At 39.0% G+C, this 21,392-nt stretch overlaps 4 protein-coding genes across 6 annotated transcripts; 1 reads left to right on the plus strand and 3 right to left on the minus strand.

Annotated features, from left to right (window-relative positions):
- Positions 1-41: 41 nt before the first annotated feature.
- Positions 42-3,564, minus strand: LOC111431919. The gene is made up of 5 exons (XM_023068639.1): positions 3,030-3,564; positions 2,159-2,257; positions 1,412-1,456; positions 584-718; positions 42-465 (listed from the first exon to the last, which is right to left on the minus strand). The coding sequence occupies exons 1-5, from the start codon at positions 3,393-3,395 to the stop codon at positions 133-135; spliced, it is 978 nt and encodes a 325-aa protein (XP_022924407.1). The 5' UTR covers positions 3,396-3,564; the 3' UTR covers positions 42-132.
- A 1,281-nt stretch (positions 3,565-4,845) lies between these two features.
- Positions 4,846-10,530, minus strand: LOC111431876 (nucleolin-like). 2 transcript variants are annotated; one of them, XM_023068591.1, is made up of 11 exons: positions 9,955-10,530; positions 8,829-9,373; positions 8,636-8,725; positions 8,294-8,533; positions 7,322-7,543; positions 6,925-7,216; positions 6,541-6,851; positions 6,345-6,454; positions 6,155-6,204; positions 5,953-6,026; positions 4,846-5,864 (listed from the first exon to the last, which is right to left on the minus strand). In XM_023068591.1, the coding sequence occupies exons 1-11, from the start codon at positions 10,298-10,300 to the stop codon at positions 5,769-5,771; spliced, it is 2,376 nt and encodes a 791-aa protein (XP_022924359.1). In that variant the 5' UTR covers positions 10,301-10,530; the 3' UTR covers positions 4,846-5,768. The 2 variants fall into 2 exon arrangements, with proteins under 2 accessions (XP_022924359.1, XP_022924358.1); XM_023068590.1 differs by having other exon boundaries at positions 8,829-9,376.
- A 1,936-nt stretch (positions 10,531-12,466) lies between these two features.
- LOC111432151 (trihelix transcription factor ASIL2-like) lies at positions 12,467-14,160 on the minus strand. Its single transcript, XM_023068975.1, has one exon. It carries the CDS (start codon positions 13,846-13,848, stop codon positions 12,754-12,756), a length of 1,095 nt encoding a protein of 364 aa, XP_022924743.1. The 5' UTR covers positions 13,849-14,160; the 3' UTR covers positions 12,467-12,753.
- A 1,783-nt stretch (positions 14,161-15,943) lies between these two features.
- On the plus strand, positions 15,944-18,883 carry LOC111431772 (heat stress transcription factor A-5-like). Of its 2 annotated transcripts, XM_023068477.1 has the most exons (3): positions 15,944-16,340; positions 17,024-18,165; positions 18,290-18,883. In XM_023068477.1, exons 1-2 carry the CDS (start codon positions 16,128-16,130, stop codon positions 18,155-18,157), a joined length of 1,347 nt encoding a protein of 448 aa, XP_022924245.1. In that variant the 5' UTR covers positions 15,944-16,127; the 3' UTR covers positions 18,158-18,165; positions 18,290-18,883. The 2 variants fall into 2 exon arrangements, with proteins under 2 accessions (XP_022924245.1, XP_022924244.1); XM_023068476.1 differs by lacking the exon at positions 18,290-18,883 and having other exon boundaries at positions 15,945-16,340; positions 17,024-18,266.
- Positions 18,884-21,392: the final 2,509 nt, after the last annotated feature.

Raw genomic sequence — 21,392 nt, forward strand, 5'->3', positions numbered from 1 at the left:
ATATATGTTAGTAGAAGTGGTTTGATTGTAAGCACCTTTTAGAACAACTTTGACCCACATTCTTTATTCAAAACTCCCATATTATGGACCCAAGTGGCCAAAATGACAAAGGACTGTGACCAAACTCATGGTCTATAGATTTGTCTTCATTCCTTTTAACTGCAAAGGAATAGGCTTTTCCAAAACAGAGACATCTACGTTTTGCCAAACCTCCGATTTTGTTGGAAGCTGAGCTATTTTCTCTACGATTTCCATGTCTTCTGGAAGAACAGATCCGAACACGGTGTGTGCCTTACGCCACTCGTCGTGGTTGGCCAGGCTGATAAAGAATTCCGGGCCGGAATCAACCCAAGCAACTGATCCTCTTCTAATGGTTGGACAGTATTCCTTGGGATTCTCCTCGAATACGATTCCATGAGCTTCAAGAGTTCCTTGGATTAGAGCAAAGGGAGGACCATATGGAGCCTATAAAAAGCACACAACAAATGAAAAATATACCATATTAAGGCTATGAGATTACTGAAACCTGATATATAAATCCTTTAGGGCAGTGACAATAAGTCATAGAGCTCGTTGCGCTTACGTTTTCGACATGGTCCCCGTTGGAAAACCAGAAGCTTCCGCGACTTTCAGCACGATGAAATTGGCAACCAACACAACCCAATGCTAAGAGCTCAAGAATGAAGTTCACAGAATGAGGAGCGCAGTCAGGAAAAAGCTGGGAGAGAGAGAAAAAGAGAGAGAGAGAGAGAAAGAGAGAGAGAGAGTCAAATATCAAATTTATAGTCCTTACTATATTTCCTCTGGTTGATGAATTCTGCATAAAATAAAAGGAAAGTGAAAGAACAAAGAGAGGGAAAGTAAATGTGAAATGAAGTTTGTTAAACTCAAACCTATTATGGTCGATCTATAATTTGTCAGCTTACCCGGTCATTGAATCACGACACCATTCTAAGTTCCAATTTAAAAACAAACTTCTGATCCCAGGTCACTAAATCATCACATCGTTCTAAGTTCCAATTTAAAAACAAAGTTTTGATCCCAGGTCACTGAATCGCCACACTATTCTAAGTTCTAATTTAAAAACAAACTTCTGATCCCAGGTCACTGAATCGACACACCATTCTCTAAATTCCAATTTAAAAACAAAGTCCCAATCACAGGTCACTGAATCGCTACACCATTCTAGATTCCAATTTAAAAAGAAAGTCATGATCCTAAGTCCCTAAATTGCCGCACCCTTCTAAATTCCAATTTAAAATCAAAGTCGTGATCCTAGGTTATTGAATCACCATACCATTCTAAGTTCTAATTTCTATCCAAGTTCCTACGGTAGTTTTGAAACATTCATGAAAAAACAGGACATATTCCAACTTCTCAAAATAGTTGAAAGACGAAGAAAACAACCGACCTTCATGCGAAAAGATCCGTACTCCGTCTCCACTCGAACAATTCCCTTCACAAGAAGAAAAGAAAGAGAGATCATTTACTAATGGAGGCTCAAAATAGATCACAAACAAAGTCTGGATCAGGCAGAACTTCTTTGTTCACATCTCACATTATTAAGTTGAAAATAATGAACTTCCATGAGAACTTGATCACATGAACAAACACTTACTTCTTAATCCATGGAGTCTTGCAGTTTAAAATCACTCCATCTAGAACCCAAATAGGGAATTAGGTTCAAACATATGCACCCATTCTTCTCCGGGATAGCGGCGGGCTCACCGGAGAAGTAGAAGTAGAAAGGAGGAAGAAGAAGATAAGGGGAAGAAAGTTGACGGTAGGTTTTTCATTAGCGCTAATGGTACGGGAACCTCTTAGAACTATTTTTAAAGGTCACGGACTAAACTTTCGGTTTTTGAAACTTCCGAGGCTAGGGTAAGTGAGCGAGTGTGTGTAAGCCCAGTCGAAGATGACTGTTCTAGGCGGGGCGGGCCACGTACCTTCAAATGGTCTTTGGTCCTACAAACCGCAGAAACTTATTCTCAAACTTGAGAACTAATTCCTTCTACTTTGCTCACATATTCACATAAGATTGAATCCATTCAAACTCCTATCTTACTAACAATCACACAAATTCAATAAAAACTAAGATCCAATTGGATCACAGAGCCTCAAAAGTCCACAGAAAGAGGTTGAAGTAAAAGAAAAGTACCTGTTTTCTCCCAAACACAAGGCCAGAAGTCCACCCGACTTGACCTCCTGACTCTCTTCTCTCAGGGTTCATTATATCCTTCTGTTTCTTCAACCAGCACTGGCACGCAGGTAATACACTATAATCTTCAAATTAATCAAATTCCCAAACAAATTCACTGAACTAAACGAATCAAAGTACCTTCTAACTATGATGAATTTTCATCCAATCATCAAATTTACGAGATCCCATGTCGTATTAAATTTCTCATCATTAGCTAAATAGAGACGAATATTAAGGATAGATTTCACAATCCACCCGCCTTCGGGACCCAGTGTTCTCGTTGGCACATTGCCCAATGTCCACCTCTTTCAAGGCTCAGCATCTTCACTGGCAATTAGAATGGCGCAGCGGAAGCGTGGTGGGCCCATAACCCACTGTCCCAATATTGAAACTTGGTTAAGATACCATTTATAACAGTTAGCAACTTTTGAGTTTCTCCTCAAGGTTCTTAGAAAGCGTCGAGAGAGAGGTTTCCACACCTTTATAAAGAATGTTTTGTTCCCCTATCCAGAGGTAGGATCTCACAATCTACTCCTTTCGCGGGACCTAGTGTCCTTACTGACACTCGTTTCTCTCTCAAATTGATATGGATATGGATGTCACAAATACAAATATTATATTTCCTAGTCGCACCAGAACAATCCAAGAACAGAAATTGGTATTTTGTAATCTCATGAACATGAAACTAAGAATTTTGAATATTCTAGAAAGATTTTGAACCTACTTCGTGTTCTTCCTACCATGAATGGCCTGAGAATTAACTTTCTCACAGAAAACCCTAAATTATAACAGAGCAAGAAGGGATAAAAGTGATAGTCCAGAGCCATACCTCACCAAATCTTGATCCGCAAATCTTAGAATCGCCACAGAACACCCAAGAATCACACAAACACCGACCTCTTTGATCTTCGCACATGGCCTTACAAGCCAAACAACACTCCCTCGACGAATTGAACTTAAAATTAGCGCCCCATTTCACGGCACCTCCCCAAAGCTCCACATGGTCAGTACCTCGGCAACACTCTTCGTGCTCCTCATTCTTGACCAAATCGGAAGTAGAAGAAACCTCGACGGCGCTCGGCCGAATGGCCCCGATTAGAAAGTGAAAGACCATAATGCAGGAGGAAATGCCCATCAGAAAGATGATCGCGAGCGCACAAACGCCACGTTCGGCGTCGCTTTGCCTGCGGCCCATCTGATCGGGTAGAACTGAAAATGGCGACGGCAAGGTTTTGGATGAGAGGGGATTTGTAAGTACGAACAAGAAATTCTCAATCAATCATAATGAATTTCGCGAATAAGTATGGATGACGATGACACCGAGGGCCAGCGAAGAGCAATCTTGCCATTCACGAACGAGTTTCCTTATTCTCGTATTTTGGCGGCAATGAATTTTAGTTCTATACCTCATCGGCTAACATTTACATAAAAATTTGAAATTAATGAATTCCCCTTTTTCAATAAAATATTCATGACGTCCGTACAGATGCGGTGAAAAACCTCCTTTATGGTCGTCTTTATGGTTAGTCCCTATTAGACCCATAAATAAATTTCAAATTTAAATCAATAAAATTTTCAAATTTTCAAATTTATTGATAATATTAAGCCTAAATTAGATATATTAATGAACCAAAATTGTATTTATATTAAGAAAAAATGGAGAAAAGAAATGGCTTTCTTCATTTTAGGTCATAATTTCACCCCACATTAATAGTAGAATAATATTGAAATAAATAGCATACATTAATTAAATGCATATCTGCAGCAGCTATTATTTTCGGCTCGAAAAGCCTTGATCAAATGATTATTGGAGATTAAATGGTCATTTAAACATAGATACATCAACCAAAATGAACGTTTCTCCAAACCTGTGAACTTTTAAGAACTCACAAGTACTGCGCCAAATTTTGCCTCTAAAATAGGGTTCCCATCAAAACAAGTGAAAGATGCACCAAAATACACTATTATATATAAGTTACAATATGACATTGAATTAGGTTTTGAGTATACACATACAAATAAAGATAAAAACAGGACTTTTTAGCTATCTATATGTTCGGTCGGTCGGTCGGTCTTCAACCAACAAAAGCGACTCCGACTGGTGCCTTACTACACTAATCACAAATCAATAACCTGCAAGCAAAACTTCGCAACAAATATAAAGTACAAACAAGACCACCAAAACAAACCCGTTTGGCTACTAGAATCAGAAAAAATCAGAATCAAATCAAATGCCACAAAAAACAGGTTCAAAAGGATGAAGGTAAAAGGAAAAGACAGTACATCCTAGTTCCACAAAACAAACCCGTTTCGCTACTATATCTAACATAGAGTCAATGGCATGGCATGGCATTCCTATACCCTGCGAACATAGAGTCCTACTATTGTGTGTGCCATTCATAAATCTTTGTCCAATTTAATACCACTAAAGAAAAAAGAAACCAGACTCTCATCATCACCATATGTTGATTCCATCTTCAATTAAATTTGGCACCCACACTCCAAAATATCGCCCCGCCCCCACCCCACCGCCCGGGTCTCTCCTCTCACACAAACGGAGGGTCAGAATATCAATGCTCACAACTGAAAGAAACTTAAAATTTGGTTGGTTTCTCAATGAAGGCAAAACCTCTGTGAGTTTGGTAACCCCACCAGTCTAAGAAAAAACTCTAAAGCTCTGTATAATGGTAAGACTTCAAAGTTAGATAGATACCCCACCAGTCTAAGAACAAACTAAAGCCTGTCAGTATCAGATCAGAGCATACCAGTAAGTCATAAAATATATTGAATAAAAGGCTCCAGTACATCTCTAGTTAAGCCATCATCATCAATCAACACTCCAAAGACTTTATTAGTACTAGAAAGTATCCAAAAAGCTTGATATTTCTTGCATCAAATGACCACATGGGCAAAACTTACTTGAATTCAACAGTTGGTCTCTCAGTCCTACAAACCATAGAGGGGGTTTCCAAGACTGCACTAATCCATCAAGGCATCATAAGAAGAATATTCAATTTCTTCACTTGTGACCCCCAACACCACCTTCCATTTAGGGAAGTGTTCTCAAGAGAAAAACATAAATGCAACTTATGAGAATATGCACAATCAGGCACGTCTTTCTTCACTTCTGAATACGTCACAAGTTCCCTTACATGGTCCAATCCAGAATTACAAATATCAAAAACCAAGGTCTTAACAACTTAACCAGTCGGGTCCATGGTTCAATACATATTCTAGAAATAAAGTTCGAGGCTGTTAATCTTCATAAAGTTTCCTTCCCACAACTGTAGGCAGATAATGTACGCTTCCAAACATCGTCCACATACTATAGGAGCCTCTTTTTCATATCAAGTCTGTTCCATAAACAGATAACTTGTGACCATATTGTTCCACTTCCACCAATCACTCTTCTTAGAAAGAAGAAGGGCATTCTTCTTATGGAGAAAAGGTCTCCAACGTAGAAAGTGCAGGAGGGGAAATAAAAGGAAGAAAGAAGAGAGAAGAGAGAAGAGAGAAGAAAGAAGAATCATGGCAAGAATGGAACAATGAAAGAGCAGTATGACTTGCATCAATAGTATGATGCAGACCCACCGCTGCCCATATAGTTGCCGCCTCCTCCCACACTACGTCCAGGGTACATAGATGAGTAAGAGCTGCTACCCGCCTATAAAAAGAGACATGATCAATATTATTTTAAAAAAAAACTCAATATAAAATGTTCACATAAAAATTGAATAAAAATTCATTCATACATTGCTACCACGAGTCATGTAATCCCCACCATAGCTGGACGAGTACATTCCACCAACGTCACTACTAAAGGAACCTGAACAATCAACGGAAGGATCATAAGCAAAACAATGTCTTGAATTTATCAACCTAGCATTACGTGAAACTTCCTCCACGTCTCATAGCCTGAAGGCCGCAACATAAACACCTAGTATAAACCCTGACCTGAGATAGAGCTTCGACTATCATATCCTCCAATATTTGATCTGCTGATCCTATCAAACCAGAAATCTGGGTCAGTAAAACAATAACACTAGAAGCTAATAGTAAACTGCAACTGTATTGCATCAATCTAATTGCAGACAATCTAAATCTTCCCTATACTAGTGTTCCAATGATGTGGGGAATAACAAACCTGCTGTCATAAGCGTCTCCATATTGAGAAGCACCAGCACCATAATCATAGTCCAAACGACTTCTTGATTGACGAACACCAGCATCAGCATAAGCTGGAGGCACATCACTCTAAAAAGTAGGCCAAAATAAGTTAAGAGGCTACTAACAAGAAATATATGTAACTGTATTAAAATAATGCATATGACAAATCTTACCAACGAGGAATATGGGCGTTTTGATCCTATTATAGCATCATAATCACGTGCACGTACATCACGGAAGCTTGGAGGAGGGGGTCTCTCGAACCTTCGGCCATATCCATCATCTACGTAAGCTCTCCTGGGTGCATCTCTTCGAGGTGGATCAGAGAAGGCAGCAGCACGTGAAGCATAATCATCTCTATAGGATGGATTTCTCTCAGGTACAACCCTGGAGGCATAGTCTACAAGCATCCTGCTTCTGGATGGATGCAGTTCCTCACGTCGACCATAATCCCTCTTCAAGCTACTCTTCGAATAAGAAGCAACTGTACAGAAAACAAACATCAGCAACTTGAAGTTGATTACCAAATTCATCGTCCATATAAAAAGTATACATACCAGGAGGTCCCCTATCATAAGACCTAGCTACGGGAGCAATTGGTCTTCCTCGTGCTGGCATTGCATTGACAGGACGTCTATCTCTAAGCCCACCTGGCCTCTTTACACCAACAGGTGGGAGATGGCTGCCAACTCCTCTTACTCCACGAACAGGAAGACTTCGTGGACCTGGTTGCCCCCAAGAACCCCTTACTGCTCGTCCAGTTGCACGACCAGGCCAATAATCAGTACGACTAACATGTTTTCCTTTGCCCCTTTGCAAAGGCCTGGATAATCTAGCCCTTACTTTAGCCTAGTAAACGCAAATTGAAGAAGTAATTGTTTCAGAAACAGGAACCTTAGAAAGTAAATCCATTAATTCGGAAACAATAAAAAACAAAAAACAAAAAATGCTTACCTTGTTGTCCCCTTCACCCAGCTCTGAGTTGTTGATGCTTTTTGCACAGGAAACTGCAGCATCATGTGTGTCAAAGGTGACAAATCCAAAATCCTTTCTCTTTGCCGAAGGCATATTTCGGGCAAGCTCAACTTTTTCAATCTCTCCATACTTTTTAAGGAGTCCTCGAACAAATTCTTCATCCCATGAGGCAGGGAGACTATCAACAAAAACAGTCTTAACCTGTTTGTGTGTCACAATAATAATTTAATATCATCGAACATTCCAACAGTGAGTGTGAAAACAGTATCCACATATCAAATACCCACCCAGTCAACAGAACAAGAGAAATACTTGATAGCACAAAAAAATACAAGCATCATAATTAACCATAAATAATAAAAACAAAACATTACTTGGCTCAAATAATATTTCCTGAAATAACAAGTTCCACATTTTTATCCAAAGATAAATTCTGATACTTCGCAAGCAAAAAATAATGCTAGCAATACCAATAATTTAATTCCAACTGGTAAATTTGTCAGAAAATTAGATACACAACACTTCAATTCACGAATATTAAATAGTTATCTCAATGCTAAATTCTGATACTTCGCAAGCAAAAAATAATGCTAGCAATACCAATAATTTAATTCCAACTGGTAAATTTGTCAGAAAATTAGATACACAACACTTCAATTCACGAATATTAAATAGTTATCTCAATGCTAAATTCTGATACTTCGCAAGCAAAAAATAATGCTAGCAATACCAATAATTTAATTCCAACTGGTAAATTTGTCAGAAAATTAGATACACAACACTTCAATTCACGAATATTAAATAGTTATCTCAATGCTAAATTCTGATACTTCGCAAGCAAAAAATAATGCTAGCAATACCAATAATTTAATTCCAACTGGTAAATTTGTCAGAAAATTAGATACACAACACTTCAATTCACGAATATTAAATAGTTATCTCAATGCTAACCTGTGCCATAATTTCATCACCAGGATCTATAAAAGAATCAGCAAAAGACACTTTGGCAGGTCTATCAACTCCAAATACAACATCCCTTTTTTGTAGACGCTTGAAGGCATCCATGGCATCTGAACGCGATGCAAATTCCAAAAAGGCAAATCCACGATTTGATCCTTCATTATTACTATCTTCTACCAATGTCAGATCCTCAACATTATCAACTCCATAATGTTTCAATTTCTCCTTCAGCTGGTTCCAGTAATATCATAAAGTCAGGAAATTCAAAACTCCTTATAACAAAAAAAAAAGAGTAGTCACTGATCACTAGAATTTGATAAACCCACAACTTACAATGTCCTTTTTCCATGTCTTGCATATGTTACCAAGAAAAAGTGTGTCGCTGTCTTGACTTGGAGTCACACCGCATTGTTTCCCATTAATCTGGAATTTCATGCATTTAAATATAATGAACTTGAGGGGGTATGTCCAAATCTTTACCATTATCCTAAGTAAACAGGAAAATATTCAAAATTGCTTAAAATACCACTGGGTTCTTTAGCTCCGACACAGCACGCTTTGCCTCTTCCACCGTAGCAAAACGTAAGAATGCAAAACCTTTATTCTTCTTTGTCTGGGGGTTCATCATCAGTCTGACTTCAGTAACTTCACCAACTGCACTGAAAACTTCCTTCAAATCCTCCTCTTTTACATCCTTGTCCAAGCCTCCAACAAACACTTCAAATTCTTTGCGTTTACGCCTCTCCTTTACAACTTCATGATGCTCATCCTCATCAACATCAACCATCCCAGCATGATCACGGTCTTCACCAGCTTGTTGATCATCATCCTCTCCTTCGAGATCCTCCTGAGCATCGTCAACATCATCATCACCCATATCACCCTCCTCATGGCCCACATTGTCCACAGGCTCACCCTCTCCATCTACCACCTCCTGAACAGCCTCCTGTTCAATTTCTTTTTCATCAAACTCAAAACCTGCATCCTCCTCAGGTTCTGATTCGGGATCATTATCTTCAAGATCCAAGCGCTCATCCTTTCCATATTCTTCGTCCTTCACTTCTTCTTCATCTTCTGAAACGAGATGTACATTGAAGATCTATCCCGGTCAACAATTCACTCAAGAAAATACACTGGGTATTAAAAAAAGTAAAAACCAAGCATAGCCATGGAACTTGGGATAGAAATATTCCAGCTTCAGGCCAAGTACTCGCACACCTTATACCAACAAAACCTCAATAATATGAGCTAAGGGAAAGAGGGTAAGTTAAGAAATGAGATTCCACGAAAAAAACATAAATAGAATGTAACACAAGAACACATTGTTCTGAGACGATCGCAATTTTCATGTCTCCATCCTCAAAAGATCATTTTAATTAATATTTCCCCTGGAAAACTAGTACTTTCATCGCCATATAAGTACATCCACCTTAAGCTTTGGGAAAGGAGGCACTTAGGAAAAGGGTGCAAGAAGTAATATCGTGTCTCAAATTCGAACTACGGAAAAGATCATCAGTCGTTAAACATTCCTCAGTTGTATACCAGACAAATATAATTACTAATACCCATCAATTAAACGTACATATATATAAGAAAATCAACGATTCCCAACCCTATTGCAAACGTTCTCGAAATCAGAGGGCAGTACTTACTTTTAGGAGGAGCGGACTGTTTCGATCTAACTTCGTGCGAAGGTTCAACCTCCTCGACGTCTATGGCAATCCGTTGTTTCTCCTCGACAACTACCGGTTTATTCTGAATAACGGGCTTATCTTCGACAACAGGGCTTTTTTCCTGCACTGTGACTTCCTCACGAAGCTCCTTGGTTTCTTCAACCTCAACCACCGAGACCTCCTCTACCTTCGCTACCTCTTCGACAACCTCCCGTTCCACCACCGGCTCCTGCTTCTCCTGCTTCTTCGGCGTACCTCTGGTAACCCTCCCACCTCTCTTCGAACCTGCCGACGCCCCCCCTCTCTTTACCGTCCTTGGAGGCATCTCGAGAAATTCGCAGAATTATCAGAACAACTACAGAGATCTGAAACGTCAAAGATGTACAACCCTATAAGCTCTGAGAGATGCAAATCGTGTGGTGGAAATACGAAATCTTTCCGGAAATACAAGCGCTTCAAAATCGTAAGATTAAAGGGAAAAAAAAAAAGAAAAAAAAAACCCTAGAAACAATGGAAGAGAGATAAGAAATTGAGCATATATAGAGCGGTGGAAAATTAGAAACCCTAATAACGAGGACGTGATTTATAAGCCAAGAGGAGTTACTTGTCTGTGCCACTTGGTCCACGCCCTTACCGTGTGAGCGTTTTAATCACCGTCTGATGGCGCGTATGATATGATGCGTTTTTTTCTTTATTACTTCAATTCGGTCAAGGATGATATATATTTATTTTTAACCTATTATTTTATTCAACAAAAGAAAATATTAATACTAAAAATGTAGTATTATTATACTATATTATATTAAAAAAATATCAAAATATGAAAAATAATTTTTCTAACCTACTTAAATAGATAACCCAAAAGAAAAAAAATAATAAAATAAACATTTGAGGAGGAAAAGGAGGTAAATAATGGAGGACAAAAATAACGTTTAGAACTGAAATATTACTCGAACCTTGAGTTAGTTGGTTCTTCTGAAATGAGTTGAGGCTTGAACCCTGAGTTAGTTGGTTCCTCGAACCTTGAGTTAGTTGGTTCCCTTGAAATGCGTCAAGACGCAACAGTCGATTGGACATACAAGAGTAAAGCACTGTTTCAGTACGAGCACGAGCCCCAAGAGCAGTATTAAATCGAGAGGCAAATCTTAAATACTAGATATGATCTCAAAAAAGGAGGTCAAAGTTAACAAATGAGACGATGGGAGATAAACTTCATTGTCAAGAACAGAAAAAGAGGCATGTGGGCTCGAGGAACCGAAAATGGAATAAGATTTTAGAGGCATGTGGGCCCGAGGAACTAGAAAATGGAATAAGATTTTAGATGGAGTCAAGAAGTAAACGTACTTGATTTTTATAGTTTATAAACACGGGTCATCCTCTTTTTGTAGTTTATAAACACAGGTCATCCTCTTTGAACCAAAACGTTTGAACAATTTAAGCTCGATAACCTTTTTTTTTTTTTTTTAATTAAATTTTCTTTAAATACTTATTGAATTATATAATTTTCTAAAAAGTTTATAGAGCTGAGATAAGGTGAGTGCAAGTAAAAGCACTTTCTAATACATCTCCTTGCAATCACTCCCGAGCACTTTTGAGCCGATCTTAAGCTCAAAAAAAGGTTAAAAAGAATTTGGCCCTTTTTAAGAGAAAAAATGGTCAGCCAATGAACTCACCCACCAATCCTTCGCACCCGAGACGCCTGATATTCAAGCTCATCACCCTAATACCATCGTTCGTCCTCTGATTTCAAGAAAAAGGGTTCCTACTACGCCACCTCATTCTCAAGCTCATCATCCTGATATCGTTGATTGTCCTCTGGTTTCAAGAAAAAAGAGTTTCTTAAGTTCATTCGCTCCTAAGACACCTGATCCTCAAGCCCATCACTCTGGTATTGTCACTCGTCCTCTAGTTTCAAGAAAAAAGAGTTCCTTCGCCCCTGATCCTTAAGCTCATCACCCTACTACTGGCACTCGGCCTCTACTTTCAAGAAAAAGAGTTCCTTCACCTCATGAGATAGCCCAATCCCCAAGCTCATCACCCTAATACCGTTGCACATCCTGTTTCAAGAAAAAAGAGTTTCCTAGAGTTCCTTCTTTCCTGAGCTGCCTGATCCCTACGCTCATCACCCAGGTATCATTGCTCGTCTTTTGGTTTCAAGAAAAAAGAGTTTCGGCCGCCTCCCCCGATAAAAACAGTCGAAGACAAGGATAAAGCTGCAGATGCTCAAGAGACCACCCAGCAACAAGAAGTTCAAACACCTGCTTCATCTTCATCTTCTTCTTCATAAAAACTTAACAGAAAAAGAAACGAAAAAACAAAAAATCTGATTCTTTCTCACAATTTGAACCTCCCTTCCACATGTTTGGAAGCTACAAACTGCAGCAAGTTCAGAGTTTCAGATAGAACAAAACAAACAGGAAGAACAGCTTGTTGTTCTTCCCGTTGAACAGATGAACACAATGAGACTAGAATTTGCAGAGAACAACCAAACTGAATAGTAATAATAATTTACCTCTATATGTGAAAATTTATCAAAGCTTTTGTTTATGGCTACATTGATTAGACAATCACAATCTAGCTAATCCAGTCAAAGATGAACAGAACAATGTGGAAGAAGAAAAAAAGTGGAACAAAACATGAGGAAGAACCTAACTAGGATCATTGTCGAGTTTCAGAACCTGATATTCTCTACAACCAATCATCTTTTGAGAGGAAGGAAGAAAACCCCATTGGAATTTGAGCAAATTGAGCTCAAAAATGGAGGAAGGGGCAGCCATTTTAGGCCTCTGGAGAAGGGATTCTCTTCGCCTTCTTCTTGTTTTCAGTAACTGCCTTGGCAAAAGCCTCCACAATCCGCTGCTGTGAATCAAGAATCATCTCTGTTCGTTTGATCTCCATTTCCATTCTCATAGCTTCGATCTCTCTGGCCATTTCCATCTTCATCCGCTCCATTCTTACAAACCCATCTCCCAGTGTTTTAATGGCGGACACCATCTCTGCAACTGGATCTCCTTCCCTTTCCCTCTCCCCTCTCTTCCCCGTCACCGGCCTCATCGGATTTGACTCCCTCACAACTCTGGTACCGAAATTAACGGCGGCAGGGTTCATCCCTGAACCTGGATTTGAATTAGGGTTCATCTTTTGTTCAGCTTTTGGATAATTTTTCAACCCTGGTTGCGCTATACTCACACCAGTTGGAATTCGAATCCGAAACCCTCCCGCCGCGGCTCCATCTCCGCCACTTCCACCGCCACCATTATTACTCCCTCCACTGGTAATTCCATTTCCATACAATTTTCTCACACTCCGAGTCCCAGAAGCCCCAGCATTCCTAAACTCTTCGTACAGTTCTTGATCATCTTCATCCTCCTCCTCCTCCTCCTCCCCACCGCTATCCGATTCCTCCGGCTTTGCGGACGGCCCCTTCTCCATAGCATCCATTCGCTTAAAATGAACCCAAGAGGATGTAAATCGCGAAAGCGGCATAGACCGAGCCCGCTGAAGCTCAGTACGGTACCGCTTCCGGAGTTTCTCCATCTTGTGACGGCACTGCACGGCGGTCTTCGGCGGCGACGCGTTAGGGCAACGATGTGAAACGGAATCGGCAACATCCTGCCAGTGAGTGGCCTTGAGATTCCCCCGACGAAGGGAATACCACTTATCCCTGTAAGAATCGATGAGAGCAATCGTCTCATCGTGCGACCAGCAGGGAGGCGGAAGGCGGCGAGACGAGGCCGTAGCCTGCGGCGGCGGATTGGACGGAGGAGGCAGAGGAGCTGAAAGCGGCAGCGCTTGAAGCGGATTGGAAGGGTGAGAAGAAGGGGGGGATCCATCGATCGGCGATGAAGGAGATCCCATGGCAGAGGAAATCATAAAGGATTCACGAAAAAGGATGGAAAATTGAGAGATCTGGAGAGAACCCAGAAGGGGAAGGGAGTAGATCTGGGAGAGGAAGAGGGTCGAAGAAGAGAGAGCGGCGGAGAGAGAAAGAGAAAGAGGAAAGGGGGGAGGAATTTGAGGATGAGGCCACCGCTAAGGGGGGAGGGCTAAGGTGCGCCGGGGGAGGGAGGTGATAAAGTGCGCGTGGGGCGCAGTGGAGGAGGAGGGAAACTAGTGACATGGCGAAAGTGGATTGGGCGGGGCGGGTGATGGGATGGTGGGCGATGGGCATGTAAGCCGCCGCCAAGGGTGGGGTGGGTGGGTGGGTGTGGGTGGAGGGATGGATGTCGTTGGCGTGGGGACTGGGCACTGGGGGCTCTTTTTTCCTCTCTCTCTCTCTCTCTTAATCTTCACATGGGATTTGGCCTTGGTGGTGGAGCAATTTGGGGATTTTGAGATTTCTTCTCATTCTTTTTGCTTCCCATTTCTATATGTACTCTTTTTTTTTCTTTTCTTTTCTTTTTTTGTTGGATTCCTTTTAGTACCAAAGGAACAAAAGTCTAAAAATGGGTTTATTTATGAATAAAATTAGGCTAAATTACCTTAATTATGTCCCATTTTTATTTATAATATGTCTCTTTTCTCTTTTCTCCCCGCTCTCTATTGTTTTTCGTCCTTTGTTGTTCCTTGCTATTGTCGATGGTTGCTTTATGCTCACTCGCATCCCTTGACATATAAGGGGAGATTTCCTGTTTGCTTTTGAGGGACTTACTCGTATTCTTTGGATATGGAACGATTGATCGGGAGATTCCCTGTTTGTTTTCGAGGGACTTACTTACGGGCTTTGGATATGGAATGGGGTAGTTTCTACTCACTCACATCCCTTGTAAGATGGGAGATTCCATGCTATCCTTTGTAACACAGGAGATTTTCTGTTTGTTTTTTAGGGATTCACTCACGTCGTTTGGATATGGAACTAGGGAGTTCTTGCTCACTCATATCCCTTGTAACATGGGAGATTCTATGCTATCTCTTGTAACACGGGAGATTCCCTGTTTCTTTTCGAGGGACTCACTCACGTCCTTTGGATATGGAACGAGAGAGTTCTTGCTCACTCACATCCCTTGTAACACAACAGGTTCCCTGCTATCCCTTGTAACACGAGAGGTTCCCTATTTGTTTTCGAGGGACTCACTCACGTTCTTTGGATATGAAACTAGGGGGTTCTTGCTCACTCACATCCCTTGTAACAAGGGAGATTCCATGCTATACCTTATAACACGGGAGATTCCCTGTTTGTTTTCGAGGGACTCGCTCACATTCTTTGGATATGGAACGAGAGAGTTATTGCTCACTCACATCCCTTGTAACACAAGGGATTCCCTATTTACTTTCTAGGGACTCACTTGATAGGTTGAATGACACTGTGAGCTATATAGGTCACGACCTTATGTATTTATAGATGTGTATAATGAGGATTACACAGTGGGCCTTGATCCATGGTAACAAACCAGTAAATCAGCAGATCATCTTTTACTATGTATAAATATGACCTATTATATGTTTAACATCACTCACGTCCTTTGAATACAGAAGGATTGATTTGTGCTCACTCACATCCTTATAACACGAGAGATTCTCTATTTGCTTTTGAGGGACTCGCTCACGTCCTTTGAATATGGAACGATTGATTTGTGCTCACTCACATCCCTTGTAACACAAGAGATTCCTGCTTGCTTTCAAGAGACTCACACAAGTGAACATAAAAGGAGTGAGCAAAAGAAAAAGAACGAGAAAATATATATATATATATATATATATATATATATATATATATATTTATATAATAAAGTCAACTCCTCTCCATTAAGATATAAAAAAAATTGAGATAAAAAATAAACCATTTTCTTAAAATTTAGATTAAAATGTAGGGTTTGAAAAAACAAAATAAAAAATAAAAAGGTTCTAATTATTTAATGAAAAAAATCTTCCCAAATTCTCCAACGACCCCTCTCCACCCGTTTACCAATGTCACCGAGACAAATAGTAGGTAGCTTTTATTTATTTATTTATTTATTTTTAGCACAGAAAATAAAGAACTAATAAGCTCAAAGTCAATCTTGAAGAACCTCACCGGTCGATTACACACCAAAAACTAACCACCATCTTCATCCTCTACCTCCGTAATCTTCGTCTCCAATTCTCCACTTCAATTCGGTCTCCGCCGCTTTTGGTGATCAATTCAGATCCTGATCCGCCGTCGTTCACGGCTAATGGAGGCAGCTGCTGGCGGCGCTGGTCCGGCGCCGTTTCTCATCAAGACCTATGAAATGGTTGACGACTCCGCCACTGACGAGATCGTCTCATGGTCCTCTTCCAAGAACAGCTTTGTGGTCTGGAATCCCCCTGACTTCGCTCGCGTTCTTCTTCCTACGTTTTTCAAGCACAACAACTTCTCCAGCTTCATTCGGCAACTTAATACCTACGTAAGTTTCTGGAAATTCCTCTTTCGCTCCGTGTTCTGATTTCGTCGTCTTCGTGATTTGAGTTTCTTCCTCCCGTTAATTGATCGTTGAGTATGTTCCTTACTGCGTAATAATGGTTTTATTGCTGTTTTTTCTCCCTCATTTACATAATATGCATATGTGTTCAAACATAATACATTCATCTCATGCGTTTTAGCGATTCTTAATTGTTCTGTATACATTCCAATTCCAGTTGTTTCTGTATTTACGAGCTTCAATTGATGTAACTCGTAGGGATTTAACTAATTACATATCACGAGTTGCGTTGATAAACCAAATTTCGTTTGTTAATCATATTCTGTTACGCAATCTATTAGCTTCGAGATTCTCAAATCGCCTCCTTCTTTGGGAAGTTTTCTGAGAAGAATTTTCCAACAGATCTTTCTAGTTGAGATACTACAAGAAGAGAATTCTCTCCACTTACGCTTGCGCTCCCAATTTGTTATTACTCGATTCATATATCAAGAAATGGACCTTCGGAGGGAATGATTTTTCCATCTGTCATGCTAAAATCTCTTGAATTGCTACTGTTCTACACCTCATTTTACAAGAAAATTATATCATTCTTTCGTTTTGAAAAACTGAAGTGACTATGGGATTAAAAAGTAGCATGAACTTGAGAGGTTTGAAAATTTTGTTGGCAGGGCTTTCGAAAGAAAGATGCTGAGAGGTGGGAATTTGCCAATGAAGATTTCATAAAGGATAAAAAACATCTGCTGAAGAACATCCACCGTCGGAAACCAATTCACAGTCACAGTAATCCTCAAGGATCTCATGTAGATCCAGAGAGAGCTGCTTTTGAAGATGAAATAGGGAGGCTATCTAGTGAAAAAACAACAATTGAAGCTAATATCTCAAGGTTCAAACAGAAAAAATCGAGTGCTAAACTTCAGTTGCAAGAACTAACGATGAAGGTGGAAAGCATGGAAAAAAGGCAGAAGAATTTATTGGCTTTCTTAGAAAAGGCTGTTCAGAACCCTTCTTTTGTTGAACATCTTGCTCGAAGGGTCGAGTCTATGGACTTCACAGCATTTAACAAAAAGAGACGACTGCCTTCTGCCGATCATTCACAGCCAGTCGTCGAAAACAGTTTTTTGGATAGCCATTGTAGTTCCAAATCTGAGCCTGGGATTATTTTTCATCAAGATTTCTCACATAAGCTGAGATTAGAAACTTCATGTGCATCAGATATTAACTTGATTTCATGTAGCACTCAGAGTTCAAATGAAGAAGGGGGAAGTTCACAACGAAATATGTCAAGAGCTGTCCAAGAACATCTTCATTTTGCAGCTGAAACATTAGATCTCTCAGACACTGGGGCATCGTTTATATTGAAGAGGGATTCATCTTTGTCAGGGAAATCGCCTAATGACAAGAGCCCACTTCTGCACTTATTGCAACCATATGTTAGTTCCAAAGAAGATGGAGAAAGTCACATCTCCTGCCATTTGAATCTCACCCTGGCTTCTTCTTCGCTGCGAAACAACGACACTGCTTGTTCGGTTAGAACGCCACAACAGAGTCAGAATGTTCGAAAATCCCCAGATTCAAAGGTAGATTCAAATGCAAAAGAATCAGATATGAGACTGGGTTGTCCCCAAGACACCTCAATGAACAATCATGGACCTCCAGCTGCTCCTATCAGGGTCAATGATGTTTTCTGGGAACAGTTTCTTACCGAAAGACCAGGTTGTCCTGAAAGTGAAGAGGCAGATTCTAACCACAGGGAAAATCTATACAAGGAGCCATATGATGGGAGATCTGGCCTATCTCTTTGACTATACAGGTAATTCCAAAGGTTTTCTAACACTTAATATAGGTTTCTCTGTTTCTATAGATCACATAGTTAGTTTTGACATTCAGTTAACAATAAGTGAATTCTGATTAGGATTTGCTGTTACTTTCTCTAGTTTCTTTGTGATTTTTCGGAGTTACTCGTACGCTGTTGCCCGAGATCTTCTGTCGAAGATTGTTGGGAGTGGAGTCCCACCTTGGCTAATTAAGGGGTTGAGAAGTAAAGAATACATCTCCATTGGTACGAGGCCCTTTAGGGAAACCAAAAGCAAAACCACAAGAGCATATGCTCAAAGTGGACAATGTCATATACAATACCATTGTGTAGATTCATGATTCCTAACATTTTCGTGGTACACTTACAACCGTGCATAATGGTGTTCATTCATGAGAGTGATTAGGAAGGTCAATTTTACAACTTATTAACTACCTTAGCTTAGAGATGACTTAACCACAACTTACCTCGAATACTTCATCTGTATATTCATGGAAAATTTTGCTAAGAAACACGCGCGCGCGCATGTGTCTATGCTGAGTTGCTTAACCATTTTGGATGTTGAGTGCACTCTCTGGAATAAATTGTCTTGGAGCCTATGAATCCTCTTTATTTTTCTTTAAATCATTTCTTTTTAGACGTTACCGTACAAAATTTAGTCATCGAAGAAACTTGTATGATATTAAATCTTAAATAGACGACTACGTAGCTTGAATGTATTTCCTCTTTCTCTATTTACATATTTACATCGACTTTTATTGACCACTAGCCCAAGATGTGGCAGTTTCGTCTTTGTTCATTCTAGTTTCATGATAAAAAAAAGATCTACACTCTGAGTTGTTGAACAAGCTATGTTAGCCAATGATTTAATATCAAAATTGATGAAACATCGGTATTTTCAGTGAGCATGTCGATAAAATATGAACATGGACACAGAGATAAAATATGAATACGGCCCCTCTGACCCCGCCAAAACAGTAACAAACCCTAATCTCAAATGAGTTATGATCATTTTGCTCGCCCTCCTCGGATATCAAAAATTATTTTTTATTGGTAGAATGTGATAAGTCATTTTCCAAATAAAAAAAAGTAATAATCCCAAATTATTTTCTTGCCATTTGAAGAAGGAAGCATTAAAAATTACGTTTATTTACGTGAAATTAATAATTTGAATTGTTAAAATTGATGTATTTTTTTTCCCAAGTCGTTTTGATTAGTCTAATGGGCCGAAAAGTACATCTGGACAACTTGGTAAGTGGGCTTCTATTTGGGCCTTAAATTGAAGCCCACGGCTGAACCGTAAGCCGTCCGCGTAGCGCTCTACGAAAATATTTCACCTTATAAATAGTGAAAATTTCAATTCTCTCTCACATTCCCGCCTTCTTCATCTTCGATGGCTTTTTCTTCTCTGTTTTTCGTCGGTTTTCTTCTCCGTTTCTGCCGCTTAATCTCAGCCTTCTCTTGCTAGGATTCTTAGGCTCTGTATCACGCTTTGATGCAATTTATAATACAACGCGGTCCAATCGAAATTTCAACGTCATTGAAGTTCTTCTGCCTTACAAGAAGGAAGAGGTTAATTATGTAAAATGGTTTGGGCCGGAAGTTGTTGGCTGAGAACCTGAGAAGCTGCGCGTACCACTTCAATGGAGTTTTCAGTCCGGACCAATTGAGAATACTGTAACCTTCTCCAGTTTCGAAGATCAGAGGTAAAATTGATTAAGTAATCGTTCTTAATAATCTGTACTTTATTGATCGGTTAGCTTAAGCTTAACTGTGATTCTGATTGCTACTCCCTTCTCTCTTGATTTGAACTGAAAAAGTTACAAATGCATTAACATCGACTCTTTCAAGCTTTATTTCTTGCCACAACTTTAACATATCTGCATAGGAATTCAGTTTTTCTATAGATTATTTTCTTGATGAGCCGTCTTTCTTTGTCGCTTGCAACTTAGCTTTCAACTGCACAAGCTCTGCCATGTTTTCAGTAGCGTATTTATGCTCAAAACGATCCCAAATTTTATATGATGTTTTTGTAACGAAGGAAAGATATTATCGATTTTGAACATAAATTTTAATAGTTTTGATATCAACGTAGATGTCTTTCTTGAAACTCATGATCTTATTTTTAATTAATCAATGTTAGAACTACCTTTCGGAAGAACAAATTCAATCATATAGATCCAATTAATCATGATGGATCTAGCTCATTCTCCTTTTTCTAACCTTTGATTTAGTTTTGATTTCGTAATAGAGCTTAAAAGTATTTGAAAATTTTAATAGAGCTTAAATTGGGTAAGTATTTGAAAATTTTATTGTTGAGGTAAGTATGAAGCCAATAATACTTATTTTTGGATGATATTGAAAATATAACCAACAAAATATTGACCATACTCATTATTACATTCCTTATGTTAAATTCGATCCCTACATTTGATTTAATTTTTTGTTTTTTGCTTGCAAATTAATTCAGTAAAACATTGTGGAATTGACCTAACCCACTCTCCCAAACAATCCTAACGTCAAGGGAAAGGCAAATTGATTGTCTTTCGACCAAAATTGCCCCATTTTGGTTTTTATATTTTATTTTTTATTTTTAAATATAAATATTATAATTAATGGTCAGGTCGGGTAGGGGATTTAAAAATCCATCGCCAGTCGGGATTCCTGTCCATCTTATTCACTATGTAGTTCAATTTTTTTCTTTTCTTTCCGAGAAATTTAAATTTTATTTAGTATTTATTGAGTCGATTATAGATAAATAAACTACGTTGATGTTTCTGGGAAAAAAATACAGTTTTCTTTTATAAACAAGATCTGTTTTGTAATTTCTTTTAGAGTCCCGTTTTAAAGTATTTTTAGTAAATAGAATTAAAGAAGTAAATGTTAATTTTGGTGGAACTTAATTCTTTTAAAATCTTATTGGGAAATAAATCATTTGGCTACAATTTTTTTTACCGTACCAAATAGTAAAATGGTATTTTTGGAGTACGTGATTTTCTTAAAGAAATATAGAATAATTACTATTTTTTTCTTTTTTAAAAATTAGCTGCTTGCAATCCACGAGGAGGAAGGAATAAGTATCAATTGACTTGTCACAAAGTGAACTCTATTTCAAGTTATCACTTATCATACAAACACACTGTTGTCTCTCAAAGTCAGAACTATCTTTAAACTTATAGAAAAGAAATAGATTCCTTTTTTTTTTTTTTTTTTTTTTTAAAAAG

The sequence above is a fragment of the Cucurbita moschata genome, unplaced genomic scaffold (genome assembly GCF_002738365.1).
Source record: "Cucurbita moschata cultivar Rifu unplaced genomic scaffold, Cmos_1.0 Cmo_Scf00037, whole genome shotgun sequence".
Classification (NCBI taxonomy): Eukaryota; Viridiplantae; Streptophyta; class Magnoliopsida; order Cucurbitales; family Cucurbitaceae; genus Cucurbita; species Cucurbita moschata.